This window comes from Xenia sp. Carnegie-2017, unplaced genomic scaffold (genome assembly GCF_021976095.1).
Source record: "Xenia sp. Carnegie-2017 unplaced genomic scaffold, XeniaSp_v1 HiC_scaffold_2, whole genome shotgun sequence".
Lineage (NCBI taxonomy): Eukaryota > Metazoa > Cnidaria > Anthozoa > Malacalcyonacea > Xeniidae > Xenia > Xenia sp. Carnegie-2017.
In genome coordinates this window covers 590,001-613,189 of record NW_025813482.1, presented here as the reverse complement: position 1 = coordinate 613,189, position 23,189 = coordinate 590,001, and the positions used below count along the sequence as shown (strand labels likewise).

Sequence of the window (23,189 nt, the reverse complement as noted above, 5' to 3'; positions counted from 1 at the left end):
AATAACTTGCCCACTTAAGATTAAGTTTTCACCCGAGTTCATTTTGAATTTAGTTTTCATGCGTGTTTTCAATACTATTAAAGTGCTTGAAAAAGAGTTGTAAAAGAAAGTCATGAAAGGATAAACAGTGTAATACTTCATTTTGCCTTTTCCAACGCCAAATGACAAGCATTTTAAAATTTACCAAACATCGCTTTTTATAATATATGCTTAATAACATTATTAGTATTTTTGATGCCTTTTCGAGAGTACCTGTTAGTTATATGTAAATATCGTAAATTTTTATTATTTTCTTGTTGTCCATACATACGACAGCTTTCACACACTTGGGAAGTAAGTTTGATCGTGTTTTGAGTGATTTTAAAAGCTCTCACTTAATTTCCCCGTGTTTTGATCAGCTCATCATAATACGAAAACCATTTAGTTATACATTAGCATTTTACACAATTCAAATACGTGGTGACAGATCATTAGCATTTGTGTAATATCTATATGATAAACGAACACTTTCAATAACTAATAATGGCTAGCAAGTATATTTTTTGGCGAGCGAGTCTGCAATTGCGCAATTACAACACATTTTCTAGAATAAAAATACTAACGAAAAAGATATTTGCAGAAACAAAAATTAGTACTCAAGGAATACAAAGTACACGTAGGTAGCGTGTCAAATATTAAGGCATAAAATGAAGTAGATCAACGCAGGAATTGTGTATTCCATAGTATTCACGCAATTTTTTGTGATTTAAAATGTGCTTATAGTACCAACTGTTTGCTGAGCCCATCCACCGAGATTGCACATGGTCACATCGCAAAAAGAATAATCCTTAAGATTTTATGCAATTTGCAGTGGCGGTAAAGTTATTTATACTCCTTCGTTTTGGTACTGAAAGATGAGACAACATGTCATTTGAAAGGTGAATAAATGGGCTTAAAAAAGATATAAAATACATTCAATTTCAAATACATTCTACATTATTGAACCCCAAATCCGAATTCGAATTTTTGTGATGCAACTCTTATGTATACGTTTTAGCTTTTGTTTTATTTTTCAACCGTGCTCTCGTTTGACGGTTTTTCAGCTTTTTATTGCAATATACGTATTCATTGTTGTGAATGATCGCATTTTACGGTTATTATTTTAATGGTGAGGGTTGAAAACATACCATGTCTTTAAATACGTGGTTGCACGGTTTGGTTTGCATGTTTTGGCACGGCCGCCATGTTAGTGGTAAATACAATAGTATATTTTATTATAGATATTGTGGGTACTAGCCGTCGTGAGCGAGCCACCAGTCTATTTCTGATGAAAAATTACGAAAACCTTAGAATGCAGTTAAATGTTGATTACTCTTTGATTTGATCATGTATATCATAGGCTTTTAGATCGATTTTTTTGAAATTGTGGCAACCAGATGTGGAGGTAAAAACAAAATCAGAGATAAGAATATAACTGTAGGGAGTTGGTTTAATAGACGCAAGAATGATCATGAAGAGTGTGGTGGAAATGGTAGATTTAGTGGTCGTAGTGGAGATGGAGAAATAAGCAAGATAGAAAGATTAGACAAAACAATAAAAATTAAGAGCTCGGAATAGAACTAAAAATAAGTGACATGAGATACAACTTTATTGTTGATTATATTTAAATTAGTTGTAATAGTACCTTACCTCCCACAAATTATATTTTTTTTTAGCATTTGAACGCAAAACATGGTGCAAGTCAACAAGAAAGTGGATCAGGTAATCCAAGCACTTGAAAACCATCAACTATTTTCTGTAAAAAAGCAACTAAACGGTAGTCTTGATATTAGTACACTTGATCAATTGCAAAATAAAAGCCTTTCTCTCATGTTGCAATGTCAAATTGTCTTAAATCCAACTGTCCAGGAGAAGGAAGACGATGGTGCCACGAATTATTAACACGGTGAACAAAATGGAATGGATGTCGATTGCCTATTTTTCGAGCAATAAAGTACATAAGTTAAAAGAAACGGATACACACAGCACGAGTCATTTTGATTTTTATTTCTAAACAAGGTAATCACAAAAACTATACTACAACTTGTGCAACATTTCACTTACGTTTAACAATTATTTGACACCTTTGCGCGTGAATCGACAATATAGCTTTAGTAAATATTTTACACGGCACAGTTTGATCAACTATAATCAACTACAAACCGAACTGGACTGCAATAGAAAGTATAATACAGCTGGCATTAAATCCTTCTCCGTCGTCGTATTTTAACTCATCGTCTTGAAGTACCTCCCATACCTTAATGAAGAAGAATACACAAAAAATGAATGATTTGATTCAAAACTGAATTTCGCAAAGACGGATTGGGGGGAGAGCAGTCTCAAAATTTATATCACATGAAATTGAGAAAGTACATGTACGTACTCCAATACTTTCAGTTCTTTTTATTGCAACAGGATAACCAAAAATCATAAAGGAAATCATTCACTGCACATTTGAAATCATTATGTTATCATTTTCTGAAATTACCATACATTTTCTCTGAGTTTGAAAATACTTCATGTTACTATTGACTAAGTCAACTCTTTAATAATTAAAACTTACGTTAAAATGCTGCTGGTACAACAATAACTACAATTGCAACATTAGTCGCCTTTCTTACGAGGTTCAATGTACACATAATAAAAAACATGCGAGTACAGTATCAGATGTTGCCATCAGAAAAATATTAATTTGATGAAAAGATTTTCCTTCTCGACTAGCGAGATCTCGCTCCTCATATTCCACAGCAGAAGAATTGTTAAATTAATGGCTTTAGCCAAATGAAAAGTTCATTCAACCTCACTGTAACAAATAATACTGTGACTTGGCTAGAAAGCCCTTTCCTGAAAAACCGGAAAACCAGCAACAAACAAGTGTACACATCGTAAACATTCCAGGAAAACTCGCACCAACCGACATTAGCAAAAATCTTTTTAAACATTTATAACTTTGTTTTGACCACTGATAATCATCTGGTTCACCAAGAAATTAAATCATCCCATTAAACAAGAACTGTCACGAGGGAATGCGAAGTATATTTTATACATCGAGCACACTATCATGATAAAAATGAAGTTTAAGTACGTGATTTTAGGCAACAGTCCGTCTTGTAGAGTCGTAGTTTTAATGTCATCCAACTTTCTATTTTTGCGAGACAATATTCATAAAACGAACGAGTCTTTCCAGACTTCATTTTTGGTATTATTACACAAAGTATTGAAATACATACCTGAAGCGGTTCGGCTTCCGCTACTCGGGGACGACGACCTAGATCTGGATGATGAGCTGTCAAATGATGAAAATCCGTATGAAGAATGAGAAGGGCGGTAAGACCCACTTCCTCCAAACCAGTTGCCAAAAAAGCCACCAATATTGCCATAGTGACCAGTGTTATGGTATGACGGTGTGTCGTAATAAGGTTGTCCCCTCCAACCATTACCCCAAGCGCTGTTATAAGGATTTTGATAGTAGTTGGTTCTGCTTCCTCTTTAAAAAAAAACTTTTATTTAAAAATTACATCTTAGGATCGACTTAGATAAAAATAAACTTTGTTGTCCAAATTATGTATCAAAAAACGGGACGGTGGTCGGCAGCAAGTTGATAATCAAAAAGGAGGTTATAATTTATTTCAATAGAAACAAATAACGTCGAGCATGCATATAAGAATGTATCTTTCGTCAATTATCAATATCCCGCGGCCTCTGAGAGAAAAAATAAATTTCAAGGTTTATGTAAATAGCTAAATTTTTAGTTCTCAACAAGTGTGTGTTAACACTATAACGCTCAAATGAAAACAAAACAAATCTAAAAAAATTGCGAAACAAAAACATAGTAAAAAATGAAGTTTTTGATAATACAAATTTAGCTACCCACTGGATGTCAGCTTACCCGCCAAAAAGGTATCCCAGCAATCCTCCAGCTGCAGCTCCTAATTTTAATCAACAAAACATTATTAGACATTGCGTAAAAATCTTATTTTTATCAACGCATTATGTACTTCTACTCATCAGACACAAATACAGACATTTCACTACACAACACAAACGTTTTTTATCTAACAATAATATTCTGGAGATACGTAGATATTGTTTTTTTAACATGAGCATCATGTGAAATTTGTTATCGCGCAACGTCATTTATTCTCTGTAAATTGAACATATTTTTTACAAAAGTATCATGAAACAGATATTTTTCATGCATATCTTAACATCATTTGTCAAAAAGATAAAATTTCCTTGTGATTAAAATTGAAAGAATACGAGTATTAATCCTCACCTGTCCAGAATCCTGGATAACCACTTGATTCTGTTGATGTTCCTGAGCCCGCTGTTCGTTCTGTTCCTGTCAACAATGATACAACTGTTACTTGTAATTTTCTTAAGTAATTTCACGCAATGAAAATAGATGAATAATGTGCTTTCAAGTTTCATCATAACCTGTAACAATTTACTACAAAAATGGGCAAGTTTCCTCTTAGCAAAACCACGAAGAATGCTTCAGGTTAAAACAAACGTTCATGATGAAATGCTTCAGGTTAAAACAAACGTTCATGATGAAATGCTTCAGGTTAAAATAAACGTTCATGAAGAAATGCTTCAGGTTAAAATAAACGTTCATGATGAAATGCTTCAGGTTAAAATAAACGTTCATGATGAAATGCTTCAGGTTAAAATAAACGTTCATGATGAAATGCTTTTCCGTATATATGAACCGTAGTTGTAACAGAAACTTTGCATGTTAGCTAAAATATTTTTCGATAAAACACATGAGAAATTATAGTTTTCCGTTCTGTTGACTGAGAATGTGCAAAGCAGTGTAGAATAAAAATCCACACAAAAAGAATATGTTAATTCTTTTAAAAGGATGTCAAATACGTGTGAAATTCATTTTCTAAGAAAAGAAAAATTCAAAATGAAAATTCATTGATCGATGTAGTCAAAGCATTCTAACATAATGTCGATAAACAAAATCTACACTTAAAGAGGAACGCGGGTACATAATTGGATAGACATACGTAAAGCATGCAGAAATCAAAGAAAGTTAGTTCACAACATCTCAAATCTAACAATAAGCAATTCTTTCGTATATACGTAGCAAAAGATTTCGTGCTTTTTTAAAGATAATGTATGAATCAGTCTGTAAATTTTTTCGTATTTCCGCTAAAACGCCAGCGTTAGTGTCTGCAGTTTATTGAATATAGTGTGAAATATTGTGTTGTAACTGCTACGTAGGTAGATATGATTGGACAGAAACGAAACACCGTTAAAAAAAGACAAACACAACGACTAATAGCTGGTAACATTCGAAGTCCTAAATTACCAGACATTGAGAAAAATTGAAGGGAACAAATCAAGTTCATTATTAACTAGCAAAGATGACAAAATCTTATATTAAATTTGATGATCATTTCCGAAGCATAGTTCCACATCCCCCAAAGCCCAATGGTCAACAAACCTCTTGCATGCTCTCGTTTAAAGCCAGGAGGGTCCGCACTATAAGGGGGAGGTGGCCCATTTGATCCTAAAATAAACAATGGTAAACTAAATAAAAATTTCCCGTAAAACTTTTATTTATGACGAATGAAAATAAGCACTTACGCGTAACTGATGTTATATAACATACAATATACAACGAGCAGAGGAATGGATTAAAACACAAATAGAAACAAGCTAAAGAGAGAGAAAAGAAGGAGATGCCTACCTTGAGTACCTCTGTAATTAGGATCTGGATTGTAAGGATGGGACATTGTTTCGTTGTCTTTATGGATTGTTAAGGATGATAAAAGATTGCTATGAGCTGAAATATACTCATAGACACGTTAAACTTGATTTGAGAAGTTCACTCGATAGATTAATAAGCACCACGTAGCTATGCCCAATAACGGTTTATACTATTGTGTCTTAGAGGAGGAAAATATAATTAAACGCTATAAAGGATATAAATTATTTCGGTTGCTGACACACGTCTTGAACAGCATAAAGAAAATTAGAGCAACAAAAACAAACATAAACAAATCACCAAAGCCAGATGAACCAATGCTGCTATACCTAAAGACAAGGATTTCATGTTAACCATCTTTTAAAAATATACCTCAAAATGTGGGTAGCCGAAAATTTATGGTCATTCTCAAAAACATGTTTTGTTTACTTTTTTTTCTGTATGAAAGTATACATCTTCATTTATGAAATATACGTATACTAGATGACAAATCTCATTCGGTTAATACAGCAGATATCATTATCAGACCTTGATAATGGCAGTATGCAATGCTAAAAAATTTTTTTGTATAAAAAAAACTCATGCAAAATAATCAATTTACTTTTACCTTGTTCGACTTCCTCTTTCATAATTTCTCCATCCCTGATTATTTGAGGAACGTTTCCTTGCGTACCCCTTATCTGTCAATTCAATGGAGTACTGCAACTAGAAAGGTAAATCGCAATAATTGTTTAACAACCTGTTTCTTTCAAGTTAAAAGCAAATTTGTAGTTTCATAACTCACGATGTTCTTGTCTAAGAAGTATTCACAAACTATAATGTGCGGGCACAGGAACATGAATTGAAGGCAAATTTACCCTTACATTTTCATCATAAAACTTTCCTAGTCATAAATGACGTAAATAAAAACCATGCAAATCAGTTAGAAATTCAAAAGATCATCTGAATAAAACAACATCAAGATCATCGCGTGACTTTAAAGTCTTTACAGTTATAATAACGTATAATATATATTATACGTAGATTATTAATACAAAACAATGTAGGCAACATCCAAAAATTGCTGTAGTTTTGTGACAAGCTTATATATATATATGTAAAGTTTATCAAAAAGACTAAATTACTGACAGCCATCAGTAGATTATGCGAACTTTTCGAAAATTACACATAAAAATAATACAATAAATAAAGGCATATATGACTGAAAACCTCAAATTTGTCAGATTTTGCATTCGTGTGTGAAGATTTGTATGTTTCCCCAAAATATGAGGCATCACATCCCAATTAAATTTGTAAACCATTGAACTTTTGCATTGTTTAGGAGTAGAATCTTTATATGAAGAGAAATTTTCAATTTCGCTTGTTTCCCAATGATTTAGAAAATTTACAGGTTTTTTGAGGTGATGAGAAATTTTCACTGAGGGAGAAATTTTTTACGGAGTATCGATCGTTTTGTTGTTTACTAAACGACTAAATTACGTATACAAGATGGCATTAATACTTTTAAACAGTGCTCTCACAATCAAATTTCCTAGTTCCTGAGAAAATGCTTAAAAATTCATCAAATTCATCATGTAAAAATTACTACAAAGCGTGATCACATAGGCTCAAAAAGTGCTTCTTTGATTTTAAGGGAGAATGAGGTTTCACTGTATCAATGATGAGATTTAAGAAGGTGTCGGTAGATATGAGAGTTTTTGTCTGTTGTGGTATGTTCCCTAATTCTGGTGGAAAAATGGCGCAAAGTTTCACCAATATATCAGGAAATACATCCTGTGCAATTGAGTTCATATACCAGCATGGATTTAATAATTGGTTCCCATTCAAAATAACCGATAAACCTAATTTTTTAATTAACCAAACAAACTCCCTAAATAGTTGAGTAAGCAATGGCAATGCCAGTCTATTTTTACTCCAATTATGCAAATATTTTTGTGTTCATTCACTGGAAACATTTCACTGGAAACATTTCACTGGAAACATTTCACTGGAAACATTCACTGGAAACATTTAACTGGAAACATTTCACTGGAAACATTTTACTGGAAACATTTCACTGGAAACATTCACTGGAAACATTTAACTGGAAACACTTCACTGGAAACATTTTACTGGAAACATTTCACTGGAAACATTTCACTGGAAACATTTTACTGGAAACATTTCACTGGAAACATTTCTGCTTGAAACATTTCACTGGAAACATTTCACTGGAAACATTCACTGGAAACATTTAACTGGAAACATTTCACTGGAAACATTTCACTGGAAACATTTCACTGGAAACATTTCTGCTTGAAACATTTCACTGGAAACATTTCACTGGAAACATTCACTGGAAACATTTAACTGGAAACATTTCACTGGAAACATTTCACTGGAAACATTTCACTGGAAACATTTCACTGGAAACATTTCTGCTTGAAACATTTCACTGGAAACATTTCACTGGAAACAAATATACCTAATTAATTTCTAAAAAACACAAATAAGTTTTGCGAAAAAAATTTGCATTGTGGGAGTAAAAAATCAGGCTGGTTTTACCACTGTAATTGAGCTTACCCCACAGGAGCCTCGAAGTATATAAGGATCATCAGGGTAATCATATCCCTCACAGTTTACTTGAATCTTGCCAAATCTGTACTTGTAGTCCATGTCTGTTTTACATTCCCACTTGATACAAAGGAGAATTCACAACAGTTAATGTTTACGATAGCAAATCCAAAACTTTCCTGCAATGAGGTTTTTCAAATCTGTTGCATCAATTATTGGCACTCTTCAGTGTGTACAGAAAGAAACAAATTCTAAAGAATACATACAGCCATCTTTTCAAAAATGACTTTCAAGATGACTTAATTCACTCTTTGGAATTTGTTTCTTCTATACATTTCAAAGCATTAACTAGATGCAACTTGAAGTGCCTTAAAGTCAATGTTATCTTTAAATATTTATACAGCCTTACCACACATTCAAAGTAATAATAAATGACCTCTAGAATGAACTCTAACAGAGCTTGTGGTGCATACCTGGGCATCATAGCCATCCCATCCCCGATTATAACATTGTATGACCTCTGGAATAAATGCTGAACAACCAGCAGAGCCACCTGTGCATGTTAACTGAGGAATGGGAGTACTTCTCCTTCCTTTAGTCATTCTGCCTTGGTATAGGGTAAGTACTTCAATATCACGAAGACGAACTTTGTCACTACCTGTAATGAATAATGTGGTCGCAGTCTGTCTGAAAAGTAGGAAATCTTACATGAAAATATTGGGATAGCTTTGTAAACAACGAGGAACACAAAGCTTTCAATGACATTTGATACACGTCAGTTTTGTAATATAAATAACAGAAACAAAACAAACAAATTATTGAGTTACATTGCTTCAAATGCTGCTCGTGTGAAATTTTATCGAGAAAAGTAACTGTCCAGTGAGTGCAGAGTGAACAAGACGTTCAGCCTTCAAGTGTTTATGTAAAAGCACAAGATGTCAAACTCGGCCATTTTTGACAAAACATGGGAATCCAACTTGATTTGGCAAAACCAATCAACTAAATTTAACGTAATCCTTATTATCAACTTAACTAACTCACCAGCAACGAAGTACTCGCTCAAAATGAGCCAAATCAACAAAAGAAAAAACTGAATTGAGAGAATTCCAGACATTGATGGAACTTCCATTATTTAATGAATAATGAAATGCAAAACATTCCACGACAAATTCAACTCAAAATAAATTTGTGAATGAAAGCCTAGCTTGCTCTTTTCAAAACACGTCTGTTGAATGAAGCAAATTTTCAGAGAAAGAAAACGATACCACCTTTTCGCACTTGGAAATTGTCAACATATACGGCGTTATAAAATGGACGACAGTGTAGTAATGACGTAATGTTTACATGGATGATAAATGACAAGATTTCATTGGTCGAAAGAAATTGTATTGCATTTGCTTCAATCAAGAATAGAATAGATGTACAATTTGAAATTGTACAAATATTGTTTGACATACATAATACGTTTATTACGGTTTAAAAGCAATATTTTTTTCATGCATTGTCCTGAATCTTCCTTTAACTATGTGTACAAATTCACACGATTCAGATCCTAACGAAATTTTTTCGCACAGATTTTGCTTTATTGTTATCGGATTGAACAAGATTTTTTGGAGTTAATATATTTCCATGATTAAAAAGTACTTCTATTCAGCTTCTAATTCTTTTTAATTAAATGTTGTCTGCGAAAACTGAACCATCAATTATGAATTTAAAGAAATTGTTTTGATGTATTGAAAAAAATAATTCGGAATGTTTAATTTTTCAGTTTTTTTAAAGTTGTCCAAAGTTGTTGTAATTCTTTTCAAATATTGCCTAGGTATGTTTGCTTATATTTTTTCAATGAAGTACGATATATCTTCTGATTAAGGAGTAAGGACCATTAATCATAGAAGAAAAAGTCATCCCAGTTTTCATAAATCTACTAATTAGTTTTCGCCAATTCAGCAATTTTAAATTTCTTTCAATGTAGTTGCATTCCTTTAATCCTTATGACATAGCCCTTCTACGTACAGAACAAGGTTAACTTTATATGATTTTTTACAATACGTCGTGTTCATGATAAAAGTACGACTTCCGTCGAGGTTGTCGTTTTCTTAATTCCCATCAAAGATCAAGATGAGATGTTACTGCCATTATTGCGACGTCAAGCATGTAATCGATTTTCTTTCAGTCCACGGTAGAATATCTATGGTTGTGTGTGTTTACTTTGCTTTACGTATGATGCGGGCATGCCATGCTGGTAACACTAAGTAAACGAATTTCGAAATGCATTTGTTGGAATGAATGCATTTTTAAAAATCTATTCAGGGGGGGAATTGCTTCTGCCAACCGTATCAGAGTGGCTAGTCAAAAATTGCGTATAGCATTTGCACAAAAATCACTGGAGATGACCTTAAAACCACGATAGAGATAAGTATTTGTGGTTTTATTCAGAAATCAAGGATATAAATTATAAAATGCATAAGTAAATTATATGAATATTTTATGAAGAGTAATGTTAACAAACACAATTCCACACATCGTTAAAAAATGCTAATATTCTCACCTATTTTGGAAATCGTGCCGCTTTTTCACACACACGCTATGCCTTATTTGCTGCAATTTATTAAATTACTAAAGAGAAAAGTTGTTGAAATCTTTATTAAACATACCACAAATTTTATTCACAACAGTATTACAAGGCAACGAAAAAATACTTCCAGATAAAACAAGTTCAGAATAAAATTTTTATTTCTTTAGATCGTTAAGCCTGAGAAATCGGCAATGATTTGAAAATATCAAACTCTTCTCTCTCCATTCAATGAGTACGTACTGTAACAGATAAAATCAAGGCATCTCTCTTCGAGGCAGGGGATCTTTGTAAACTTCAGTATATTTCACCATAGCCCCCAGGGTACCAAGTGCGCATGCCCAGCCAAGGCCCACTGGTATGTTTCGAGCTGAAAAAAAATTATAGTGTGACAGGTTCGCTTCGTAACAACGACCTATCGGAACAAGTGCGGCATATTACCAAATGATTACAACCAAGAAAGTTCTAAGTCATCGCAGTCTGGCCTGAGAACAGCTAAAAATGTTCACGCAAGCAGGGCACATAGAATGAACGACATTAAGATATCACATACGATAGAAATTTAGCTACGATCAACGATGTAATACAGTGGTTTTTGTGCCAAACCATTATGCTACACTGGAAATGTAGAAGACGACCGGCTTCCATATGTATGATCTCTACGTATGTCTTGACTGGATATTGCTGCATAAACTATGTAATTTTCAATGAATACAAAAATCGTAGCAATTTCGCGTATAATTTTATTTTTATTTTTCTGAAACTTGGTAAAACTACAAAGCTCATATTAAGCTTTGAAAGATAAATTGTTAAAGATATAAGATTTTACCAAAAAGTAGTTTTCTATTTGAAGTGGTATGAATTCATCATTAAAGTTTATTATTTATTAGATTTCTTGAGGAAGCCACTACTATTGTATGTTTGGGCGATGGGGCACTTAATTTGCACATGTAAGCACGCGAGCAAAAACAGATGGCATAAAATTTAATCTAAAGGTGTACAAAGAATATTCAAATGTTAAAAACTGATTCTTTTCCGAAAAAGATGAGCACAAAATACATTTCTGTAGGAAAGCAAAGTGTCGCAGTAAAGAACAATATATTGCAAATCGTTAATTTACTTATTTTCGTAACTCATTTTTGTTGCCACAAAAGAAAATGACCCAGGGACGCCGCTAAAGATATTTCCATAAAGCTTTTCATAAACAATTGTAATTAAAGCAACAGAAGGAAATCAACGTGTACGCACTGCGTGCCTATTTTAGTATATGTAGTTATTTCTAGGCCGACAATATATACATGGAAAAAATACATCACACGTACATGTAACCAGTATAAATTTGCGATGACAAAACCATTGAAAGAGATAACGTAAAATATTTTAATACAGAAGAATTAGAGATTGGAAATTATGTCAAATTTTGGAAATCACTTCCACTCATTTTTACACACTTGGTAATAAAATTTTCCAAATTAAAATGCATAGATCACAGTTTGTATAATATATATTAAGACAATAATAATCAGAGGGTGAACTGAAAGAAACCCCCAACAAATCACATCTTTACTTTAAAACATGAATGGATGTATGTGACGGGTTAAAAAATTGATTTAGTTTAGTTTACGCAAAAGTCTTTGCTTTAGAAACAAAGCTTATACAGCCATTTGCAATTGACCCAGAGGCGTGCATAAATTAAATCTTTGTTACAGTTTCAAAACTTGAATTTACTAACGGCTAACTCATTGTTGCTAAGGAGTACGCGTTAAGTTATGGAAAATGTTGTTTTATTTAATAAACACCCTTGACATGTCGAAATTTGGCAACTATGGAAAGACGTTGATATTGGTGTGTCTTTGTCGTAGATTCGTGGAGCAACACTTTGTTATTAACCAATGCTATCTCAGGGTTACGCCTTAAAAACAATCAGATAGCTGTATAGCAACGTCAAGTTAACTGTATGGTAACGTCAAGTTAACTGTATAGTAAAGTCAAGTTAGATGTATAGCAACGTCAAGTTAGATGTATAGTAACGTCAAGTTAACTGTATAGTAACGTCAAGTTAGCTGTATAGTAACGTCAAGTTAGATGTATAGTAACGTCAAGTTAACTGTATAGTAACGTCAAGTTAGCTGTATAGCAACATCAAGTTAGATGTATAGTAACGTCAAGTAAGCTGTATAGTAACGTCAAGTTAGATGTATAGCAACATCAAGTTAGATGTATAGTAACGTCAAGTTAACTGTATAGTAACGTCAAGTTAACTGTTAGTAACGTCAAGTTAGCTGTATAGTAACGTCAAGTTAACTGTATAGCAACATCAAGTTAGCTGTATAGCAACATCAAGTTAGATGTATAGTAACGTCAAGTTAACTGTATAGTAACGTCAAGTTAACTGTTAGTAACGTCAAGTTAGCTGTATAGTAACGTCCAGTTTTTTAACTACAACAAACGTTTAATTTATGCACGCCTCACGGTCAATTGCGAATGGCTGTAAAAACACATTGTTGCCAATGGGTAAAAAATAAAAAATTATGCATGCAACTTTACGTTTGTGCTTGTTACAAACCTATTGTAAAATCTAAGGGACTACAAACTTTATCATAAACTGTTTTTTGACTAACAGTAGGATACGTGAATAATATTATGCCATTGAACATTCGCCTATTCATCGCAACTGTTATTTCAGAACAATGTTTTTGTTTCAACAATACGCATGCTAAGTATTTCTTTTTTATTCTTCTACTTTTTATGGAGTAATTAAAGTTACAGTTGACAATTGTCAAATTACACAATTGCTTCATTTATTCTTTAACAGTATGATTCTATTTTTATAACATTACTCAAAGAATGAAGAGTTCCGTACACAACGCACAACGATCATTTTATATGAGAAGTTTCTTTTTTTATCCACCTCTTGTGAATTTTGTCAAATGAAACATTACATATTGAATGCAAAACATGCTGTTTTTAGTTCACTAAGCTCTGATTGGTATAACTTCAATAAAGTATGATGTAGTGAATATATTAAGTATACGTAATATATGGTACACATGCATTGTGCTGTAGATAAGTTGAAGGTGTGTAGCAATTACCTTTCATTCCAAATATGGAACCAGCTAAAGCACCACCAAATGCCCAATTTATGTAGTCATCCTTCTCTCGTACTGAAGCCAAAGCACAAGTTGAGCCAGCAAACAGAGCCCCTGCACTGCCTAGGGAAATTATAGAGAACTAAAAATAAATCCAATTACGTATGTTCCACTATCAAGACCTCTGACAATTGACGCTTCATTTTTCTTGAAAACAAACGATGTTGTCCACATTTCTACCATTCTATGCCCTATTGTTTATGTACACACATATACAAAATCTGGACCAATTATCACTTTATCTAACACTGGTCAGTAAAATTTTAAAAATCTCAGGCTTCAACATATCTGTTAGCAAAATGCTGAAAAATTACTGATTATGTAACCCAGATTCTAGCCCAGATTACATAGCCGGTTTCTCATCTTTAGACATTTCAACACTTCTATTTTATGAATCACATGAGCAGAAAGTTTATGTTTCAAAACAACCATAAGACTTTCAGGTTTGTTATTCAATACAGTTTCAACCAATAATCGATAGCCAATACACTGGTATCAGGTATGCACATCTTACCAATTAATATTGAGTACCGACTGACTAATCCTAAAGCTTGAATAATATTTGGTTTGGGATGTGGAGCAGGTGTCATGAAGGCTGCAGCCACACTTCCATATATGGCTCCTAAAAATAAAATATTGAATAATCAATGATGGTCATACTAATGCTTTACAATCTGTAAGCTTCTTGTAAAAAAGTCTCAATTTATAGTAAGAAAAACAACAATCGTCAATGTGTATGAAAGTCACATGAATATGTCATTAATATAGAGTACTTTCATGTGACGTCAATGCAGCCATGCTGGTAGGTTTGATCAAAGTGTCAATACTTAACAGCTATATGTAAAATCAACAAATATTCTTTTCAGTACATGGAACCTTCTACCAACATGGCAACCAACGAAAGCATCCTAAATCTTAGAAAAACTAGTGTCTGCGGACAAGCTTTGTCATGAAGCAGCTATCTAGAAATCCTAACCTTGTTCAATATACCAATCTGGAAAGTTTGTATTACTTGTGACGAGCACAATTTCTTGCAAAGTTTGCACCAATCATGTGTGCAGTTAACTAACTTTTCAGTCTCGTTAAATGTTTGTGTGTTTTCTAGAGACATAATAGTTTCAAAAGTTATAATAGATCCATTAAAGGATCCTACTTTTCGCAAAATATAATGTAGCAGCTCAATTCATAACATATCTATTGGTTATGATTTATGATTATGAACAATATATGTTACTAATGTATATGTTGAAGGCTCATCTATGGTAATGTATGTAGATATTTAATATTATACAAATTATAGACTGTAAACCTGTGCAAATACACAGATCTGCCATAATTTTGCGAAAACCTGTTATTCAACAAGTTAAATACTTGTAAGGTCAGTTTAGAAAATCATAAACCTGCAATGGCAGCATTTCCTCCAAAAGAAGCTACCCGATCAATGCAATGAGAGCCATCGAATTCGTCCAAAGTTAACTCAAAGCTCATCTTTAACCATTTAAAAGCAACTACTCACGAAAAGATTTAGGACTTCGTACTAACTAAAATGTATATTATAAATAAAAAATTTACACATCAATGGTCAAAGATTCATGTAGCTCGGTCCCCGGTCGGCTAGTATGTTCGGTATTAAACGTAATTAATCGGAAAAGAAATTTATGTCTGTGCTTCAAAGAAAAAACTTAGACAAAGTTGAGAGTTGGTTTGGACCTTTCAGTGCCTCGGTGGTTCAGTTTAATGCACCAATGCTCGTGAACAATAGTTTTGATATTTTCATTTAAAAGTAAAATAATTATTTTAGAAACAGACACGTATACCGTTGTTTGTTACAAATACAACGACAGACAATTCTGTAAATATTTAATTGTACCTATTGCATAATCAAAGGGAATCGCCATGCCCATGACGTTTAACATACCGAAACATTTCTTGTTTAATCTTGTCTGCCTTTTGTCGTTTTTGGTCACTGTAATATTGTTTTCGAGCGTTGGCGAACCGTATCATCGAGGATTCTTCTGTGATGATGAGAGTATTAGCAAGCCTTACAAAGATTCAACTGTACCTTCCTCCGTAGCTGCTATTGTGGGTTTACTCCTACCTGTTATATCTATAACAATTATTGAATGGCCACAAATTTGGAAGTCGACAAAGGATGAAAAAAAGCGATTCTACAAATCACAATGGTACGTGCTGAAAAAATTATATATTATTAGTTTACCAAGACAATGTTTCAGTTATAGATTTTATTAGCAGGAAAAATAGCATTTGCACTTTCAAATACATGTTGCAAATTTAAACAAATGATATGCAGAGAAGTATAAGCAAAAGCAGTTGTTATTTGTGTTGACCGAGCACACTTCCAAAAATGATCTCCTAATTATGCTATAATATCAAAACAAATTAACAAAACATCTGACATGGGCCTCAGGGCTCAGGGCCTTTGATAACACCAATGTATCAAAATAGCCTAAACAAAAGAACCACACCACCCACCCACCCCCACAAAAAATCATTCTGCATTCATTCCTGATGAAAACAGCACTGTAAAGTTTTGTGACATAAGCCTTCGATTGGTACTTTCTTTTCTCAAAATGATAAATCTGAATACAGCCAATTAGGGCATTGTAATTGAGATCATTAGTTATATGTTTGAAGGTATATAATTTAACTTACTAGCTTTGAGGTGCAAAGACTTGAGAATCTGCATACTGGAGTACTGAACTTGCTTAGTTGTTTAGTATGGCTGCTCATTAAAAAAAGGTTTTGGCATTAACATTTGGAAATATGTTAAATCCTTTGATTGTCTCACAATTAAACATTTCTGTATTCATATCAGACTTAGTAATTTGATGCATTTTTACCATTCTACCTAAAATCTTCATCACACTGTAACGTTACATAAGAAATATGTTCTTATAGGTTTCGATGGTTGTGTATCGTGATAACATTTTTTGTGGTTGGAGCAGCAGTTAATGTTGTTTTGACAGATGTAGGAAAATACACAATTGGCAGATTACGTCCACACTTCTTCAGCGTTTGTAAACCAGACTTTTCTAAGCTTAACTGCACAACTGGTTTTAAAAAGAACTTTATTATGAATTATGAATGCACGGGAGATAAACATCTTGTTAAAGAAGCAAGACTTTCATTTCCTTCTGGGCATTCTTCCTTTGCAGGTAAAGAGAAAACATTTAGGGAATTGTGATTGTACTATATTTTTGAGCATTTGAGAGATGAAACAATTTTAAATACCTGGTCTGATAATTATTTAATTTTTTGAATTGCATTGGGTTGCCAAAGCATTCAACAAATTTAAATGACAACCATATACATATGTATATACTATCAACAATATGTACTGTTGTTTGTTTGTATGTCAATGTTGATCCTACAGGCTAATGCATTCTTAAAAGTCATCAAGGGCGTGAGGGGGAATGCTCCCTCGCTGACTTTTAGGGGTTCAGAAATGAATATTGTTAATACTGCTTTGAAAGAAATTTAAATTAATTAAAGAGCACATTGGTAAAGTTTCCTTATTAAAAGTACTGCATCATGTGAAAAAAGTTTTTTAAATGTTGTGCATAGGTAGTAAAGTTTTGTAAGTTTCAGTTAATCAATGGTGAACAACTGTCCAAAGATCCACTATATGATACCCTAGGAATTTTATTAATGAAAAATAATTAAAATTTGCAGAAGAATAAACATTCCAATTTTTTATCTTCTTTAGCTTACTGTATGGTGTTCCTCATCCTGTACCTTGAAATGCGCATGACATATTGTTCGACAATGACATTATTTAAACCTCTACTCCAGTTTGTCCTGCTCTTACTTACTGTGCTATGTGGCTTGTCACGTGTGTCAGACTATAAGCACCATTGGAGTGATGTTTTAACTGGTTTTTTCATAGGCACATGTATCGCGTTGTTCTTCATATTTCGGGTGTTAGAACTTCGCCACGTTTCCAACATCACACCGACTGATCGTGATCATTATGAAGAAAGACCTAATCCTCAACATCCTGGAGATATTGAAAGTGACGGAACCTCTTGATTTTAGCTGTATTCTTAACACAAATACGGGCATTTTATGCAAGTGTGAACAGTTTACAATATTCAACTTATTCAAGGCCTGATTAGCTACAACCGTGACAATATTTTTGAGGTGACACATAAAGCAAAAAGAAACTCTTGCTGCAAGCAAGGGGAGAATTAGATACGTAGCTATACAATGTTTATGGCATATTTATGAAAGGATTTTCTCATAATGCCGACGGATAGTTGTTGCAGCTATCTTCAGGCTGTAGCTGATCAATTCTTGCATCTTTGATTTATTACTTGCGCCACTTCAATAGTCCATCTTATATTGCTTTTAATTCTCAATTACCTCAAAGCAAAACGAAGGAAACCGTTTGCAAAAACGGTACATTACGATGTGTATCGAAATAATATACCAATTTATTTTTGATGTACTCTTGTGCGTAGTCTTGTTTATAAATACTAGAATGAACGATGTGGTTTTTATTGGAAAAATATGAATGCAATGATAAAAAAAATATCTCTTCATTATGGTTTTATGGAAGTATGAGCAATAATGGTGTAAGTAGCAAGAAAGGTTGCGCGAAATGCAATGACACCAGCGATGGGAATTGGAAAACTTAGAGTAGCTACTCGCTACTAACCATTTATTCTGCGACAAATTTTACAATAAGTATAAGTTGGGGGTCTGTGAAACTTGGATTTTGATTACCTCCAAAAAAACTAAGACACGGTATAAGATCAAACGATTGAGGTGCAACTCCACTTCATGATGGCACGCGATGATTCTAATGCAAAACAGTTCTCGAAGATGATCTGTAACAGCTCATACACGCACAACGTGCTGGAATTCTATCTTAAACACATAAAGATGTCTGATTCCCCCCACCCTCTCCTCCTGCATATCAAAATGTTGCAAAACCTGCAGAACAACTTCATTGTTGAGCATTAGCAAATAATGAATCCCGTTTACACTTGAAAAAATAAACGAATTACTTGCTCACTTCTATACAATCCGCGCCACTAAACTGTCCATTTCTACCTGTTATAGTTCATATTGCAGTTTTGAGCAGAAAGATTATTGAGCTTGCAAAATTAAAAAATTTTCTTTTTTTCCTGCACCGCACTGAGCAGTCTTTAAATCTAAGTAATTCTGCTAAGTGGCAGGCGATAGTACTATGTGCAATCTGCAGAGAATGATAAGAAATGAACCTTGTACGATTATGAAAAAACAAACTGTTTCTTGCCACAATTTCTGCGTATCAACAAAGTAAATCTAAGTTTAATTTTTATTGATACACCATGAACAATAGTAAACTTCCAACATTTACTTTATTGAAGTAGTTTCATGGTTTGTACTGCAGCTTTGCAGGTGCAGGCTCAGGCCAGAAACTCAGTTCAATTGAGTTTACGCCTTCTGAGATTTATTACTGATGAAACATGTAAATTTTAAAGATCGGCTGTGATATTAAAGATCGGCTGAGTACTTTTTATACACCCCGCGCATTGCAAATTTATCCCCTATCTCCAAAAAATATAATCGTTAGTGGTGCACTGTTCTCCATTTTGCTAAATAAATTATACTCGTGTGGCGTTTACTAATTACTAGCCTGCTCGCAGCCTCAATTTCGTCACTTAGGCTGCGAGCAGGCTAAACGTTTACTTTCATTATTGCAAAGTATTTTTGAACTACATTGTAATTTTCAAGATAAACTAAACTCAGATTGTCTTTGATTTCAAATGAATTAATTTAACATGATTCAACCATTAAACAATAATTGAAGCCTACAGTTCATTGTGATTTATATACTGGTTCGATTGAAGATCAGTCAATGTTGAAAGTGCGTTACACTAAGATGCAGCAAAGAGTTAAAGGTATTTTCCCAGGTCCACAAGTCTTTTCTGAGGTATAACAAGCAAACATGCGTATTACACCGACTCTTTGAGTACCGTCTGTGCATAGGCAAGGGTCGAGTGTTGTGCCTATAAATACGTAATAAGCAAAAATAACTGATTAAATTAAACCTGCCTTTCCACTTGTAAAAAAGTAAATTACCCACCTGCTTTTTCATTATCTTGTTTAACGATTGTGAACAGATGAGGTAAACAAAAACGAGAAAAAGCCAAAACAAAAATGACAAATGTCAAATAATTCATAGCGTCGTACCTAAAAGGACAGTTTAAGTTTGAACAGAAAATAAAAACTATATACTCTCAAAATGTCAAAGCTCACGAGTAAACAAATGGGGCACACGAGTTTGTTAACTGGTTATTCTGAATATTACAATATCAATTATATTTTCTATAACAGAGATTTGGTAAGGGTTACAAACTTAAATATTGCTCTGAAAAGCGTATTTGTCTTCATTACAAATAGACGTAAATTTTGGTTTTCATGTAAGATAATAGAAAAAATTATATTTTTCTTTACAATTGAGAAGTACTTTAAGAATGCAAATAGTAAAATAATTTTTAACAACATGGGACGACCATAATTTTTAAAAACATTTTTAACAAATAATTCTTAACAACATGGGACGACCGTGAAGGTAATAGCTACCTTCATTAAAAATAAAGGAAAACAGATATAATACCTGATATTTGCTTGTATTTATTTACCAACTATATTGTTGAAGATAAACAGGCTGCGCAAGATAGGATGAAACTAATTAAATTGCTTTTTGATTAGGTTTAAAGTACATATATCAGCCGATCAACTTTTCCAACACGATAAACTCGTGATCATAAAAAACCTTATGATCATGAATCGTGATTGAGCAAGCCACAAGATACAGAAAATTTTTTAAACATTGTCTTAAACAATTCCATGATTCGTTTGAAAAACTAATGTATCTAAAAAACCCTCAGACCCCTTTCTATAATCTCATTAAAGAAACAACACCATAAGAAAACAGTGGCGTAGCCAGCCAGCAAGTTAAGTCGTGCTATGTAAATTTTTTTGTGTTCGCTCACTGTACTGAAAAACAGTAGACTTCTAAAGAAATTAATAGAGTTTAAAAGAATAATGATAAAGACCTGAAATTTACATAGCACTACCAAATTTGAGCGCTGGCTAACGCCACTGTAAGAAAGTCATAATGTTGGATAAGTTTTTCTAAAATAAAGTTAAGAGCGCACTTTAATTAGGAAGGACAAATAGACAGTTTAATGAAAGAAATGCCAAAATGTGGAAACCAATATGTTATTATTAAGATACGCTCTTATATTCTTCTGGTAATAAGTAAATAATCACATCAAGTGTAACTAAATGATTATTTTAAGAGATACTTATGTGCAATAATCACAATATTTTTTATAGCTCCATATAGCTTTCCGTTGATTGTAAAATAACCATATTTAGTAAAGAAACAAATATGTCCATACGTAATATCTTTTTTAAATAGAAATAGTTTAACCATTGTAAGACAGATCGTAGACCATAGACATTGACGTTGAACATTAAATGTGATCGTAATAGTTATCTGTGATATCTCTATTTGTTGGTCTAAGTCAATATATACTAAAGAAGGTAGATGGCTACGTCACAAAACCTAACAGTTGACATAGCAGTTCGTGCTTCAAACTGCGAACGTTAATTATCAGATCTTGAACCATGCTATAGTCATGATTCGTTATCATGCAGTGAAAAAAATCCTTTTATGAACTATCAAGCTAACATTGGTTAAGATGAAATAAAACATTTTGTCAAAGTGCATATTTTCTTTAACTAATGAAGTAGTGGGTGTGTCAATACTTTCATATAAAACTCTTCGGAGGTCAATGCACTGTTAACACGATGTTTTAGTCATTTAAACGTATTTCGTCATTTTAACATAAAATTTGGTACTCACTTCAGTCTTACCTTTATTTGACTTGTTGTTCCAGGTCTATTTTAGTTCAATCGTGGTTCATCCAAGTCAATTCCCACGTCTATTCTAGTTCAATGTGTTATCAATGTTGATAAACCATTTGGCAAATAAGATCAGGGGAGAGTTAAATGTCCGCACTTTTCAAATAAAATTTGTGAACTTAATATTCGATTGATTCAATAGAACTTAATATTTAAAATTAGGCAACTTGCATTGTTAACAATATGGTATGTTTGTTTGCTGGGTATATTTTATCTATCACTCTGATAAAGCAAGATATAACATCCGACCAACACAATTAAAGCAGGACAAAGTAGCCGGACCTACGTAAAAGCCGATTTCCATTACGGTCGCCTTGCCGCGCGCGTGGAGCGTACACGTTTGAGCATGCGCTATAAGCTACATCAGTGGCTTCTCTCGGACGCCGCGTACACTAGCGCACACGCTTCGAAAGTTAAAAATTTTCAACTTTCTTGGCGATGTCGCGAGAACCATTGAGCAGGTGATTAAAATCAACCAATCGCCAACTGTTGTGGCCTGCTACTGTTATGAAGACATCACCAGTGACCAGGTACCTCAGTGCTAATGTCAGGCTTTCGTATGCCCCAATGGCTTCTCGTCATGTTTCCTCGCGTGTTATGCTTGGGGCAACTAAACCAAGTAGTTTTTTAAATGTGCTGGGTGTCAATCGAAACATTTGAAAAAAAGTTCATGGTCGAATAACATTGCCTCACGTACTAAAGTGTGATATGCGCCTTTTTTCTATCTAAATAGATTTGCTTTACCCAAATTCGATTTCTGTATTTCCTTCTTGGTAATCGCCGCCTTAATAATATCAGTATCAATAGTTTTCTATTTAAAGCTGCCATCTTGAATAGTTTTGAAAGTAGCGCGTGCAAAAAAGTTCAATGAAGATTGTTTTTCAACGCGCGTACGATTGCTAAAACGGGTCCGCTCGGCGAGCGCGGGAAAAACGACTGTAATGGAAATCGGCCTTAAGGGTAATTTTTTGTCACAAGTCACTCATTTCTTCTTATTTAGTGTAAATTATATCTACATAAATACTAGTGAATACAGACAAAATTTCGACCAAACTAAAACTAGTGGCATATTTGGTCTGCAAGTTTTAGTCCGGCTATAAATATTTCAGAGTAGTATTGTATTATCATTTCTTTACAAACGTAATGTTTGCAAAGTAAGTTACGCAGAAAAATTTACATAATTGAATTCTTTTTTAGTTCAGCTATGTTAATAGCTGTGACCATTGACCAGTTG

The 23,189-nt window shown here is 33.4% G+C and overlaps 3 protein-coding genes and 2 long non-coding RNA genes across 5 annotated transcripts; 2 read left to right on the top strand and 3 right to left on the bottom strand.

Moving 5' to 3' along the window:
• Positions 1-841: 841 nt before the first annotated feature.
• On the top strand, positions 842-1,851 carry LOC124440033. The gene is made up of 2 exons (XR_006946531.1): positions 842-917; positions 1,695-1,851. It is a non-coding gene; the product is annotated as an uncharacterized LOC124440033 (long non-coding RNA).
• A 152-nt stretch (positions 1,852-2,003) lies between these two features.
• Positions 2,004-9,633, bottom strand: LOC124440029 (store-operated calcium entry-associated regulatory factor-like). Its single transcript, XM_046990355.1, has 11 exons — positions 9,332-9,633; positions 8,764-8,948; positions 8,300-8,410; positions 6,345-6,442; positions 5,959-6,066; positions 5,720-5,778; positions 5,474-5,539; positions 4,295-4,360; positions 3,908-3,947; positions 3,249-3,505; positions 2,004-2,275 (listed from the first exon to the last, which is right to left on the bottom strand). Exons 1-11 carry the CDS (start codon positions 9,417-9,419, stop codon positions 2,250-2,252), a joined length of 1,104 nt encoding a protein of 367 aa, XP_046846311.1. The 5' UTR covers positions 9,420-9,633; the 3' UTR covers positions 2,004-2,249.
• A 1,281-nt stretch (positions 9,634-10,914) lies between these two features.
• LOC124440031 (NADH dehydrogenase [ubiquinone] 1 alpha subcomplex subunit 11-like) lies at positions 10,915-15,625 on the bottom strand. Its single transcript, XM_046990357.1, has 4 exons — positions 15,412-15,625; positions 14,526-14,633; positions 13,955-14,074; positions 10,915-11,232 (listed from the first exon to the last, which is right to left on the bottom strand). The coding sequence occupies exons 1-4, from the start codon at positions 15,497-15,499 to the stop codon at positions 11,120-11,122; spliced, it is 429 nt and encodes a 142-aa protein (XP_046846313.1). The 5' UTR covers positions 15,500-15,625; the 3' UTR covers positions 10,915-11,119.
• An 84-nt stretch (positions 15,626-15,709) lies between these two features.
• Positions 15,710-18,479, top strand: LOC124440030 (phospholipid phosphatase 1-like). Its single transcript, XM_046990356.1, has 3 exons — positions 15,710-16,194; positions 16,931-17,187; positions 17,739-18,479. The coding sequence occupies exons 1-3, from the start codon at positions 15,908-15,910 to the stop codon at positions 18,059-18,061; spliced, it is 867 nt and encodes a 288-aa protein (XP_046846312.1). The 5' UTR covers positions 15,710-15,907; the 3' UTR covers positions 18,062-18,479.
• A 1,160-nt stretch (positions 18,480-19,639) lies between these two features.
• LOC124440543 lies at positions 19,640-20,805 on the bottom strand. Its single transcript, XR_006946674.1, has 3 exons — positions 20,640-20,805; positions 20,106-20,212; positions 19,640-20,028 (listed from the first exon to the last, which is right to left on the bottom strand). It is a non-coding gene; the product is annotated as an uncharacterized LOC124440543 (long non-coding RNA).
• Positions 20,806-23,189: the final 2,384 nt, after the last annotated feature.

Coding starts and splice junctions, on each gene's coding strand:
- LOC124440029 (XM_046990355.1), bottom strand. CDS start 9,419: ATGGAAGTTCCATCAATGTCTGGAATTCTCTCAATTCAGTTTTTTCTT. Junction 8,949..9,331: donor GAGCGAGTACTTCGTTGCTG/GTGAGTTAGTTA, acceptor TATTCATTACAG/GTAGTGACAAAGTTCGTCTT. Junction 2,276..3,248: donor CGGAAGCCGAACCGCTTCAG/GTATGTATTTCA, acceptor TTCTTCATTAAG/GTATGGGAGGTACTTCAAGA.
- LOC124440031 (XM_046990357.1), bottom strand. CDS start 15,499: ATGAGCTTTGAGTTAACTTTGGACGAATTCGATGGCTCTCATTGCATT. Junction 14,075..14,525: donor TCGGTACTCAATATTAATTG/GTAAGATGTGCA, acceptor TAATTTCCCTAG/GCAGTGCAGGGGCTCTGTTT. Junction 11,233..13,954: donor TTCCATATTTGGAATGAAAG/GTAATTGCTACA, acceptor ATTTTTTTTCAG/CTCGAAACATACCAGTGGGC.
- LOC124440030 (XM_046990356.1), top strand. CDS start 15,908: ATGCCCATGACGTTTAACATACCGAAACATTTCTTGTTTAATCTTGTC. Junction 16,195..16,930: donor CGATTCTACAAATCACAATG/GTACGTGCTGAA, acceptor ATGTTCTTATAG/GTTTCGATGGTTGTGTATCG. Junction 17,188..17,738: donor TGGGCATTCTTCCTTTGCAG/GTAAAGAGAAAA, acceptor TATCTTCTTTAG/CTTACTGTATGGTGTTCCTC.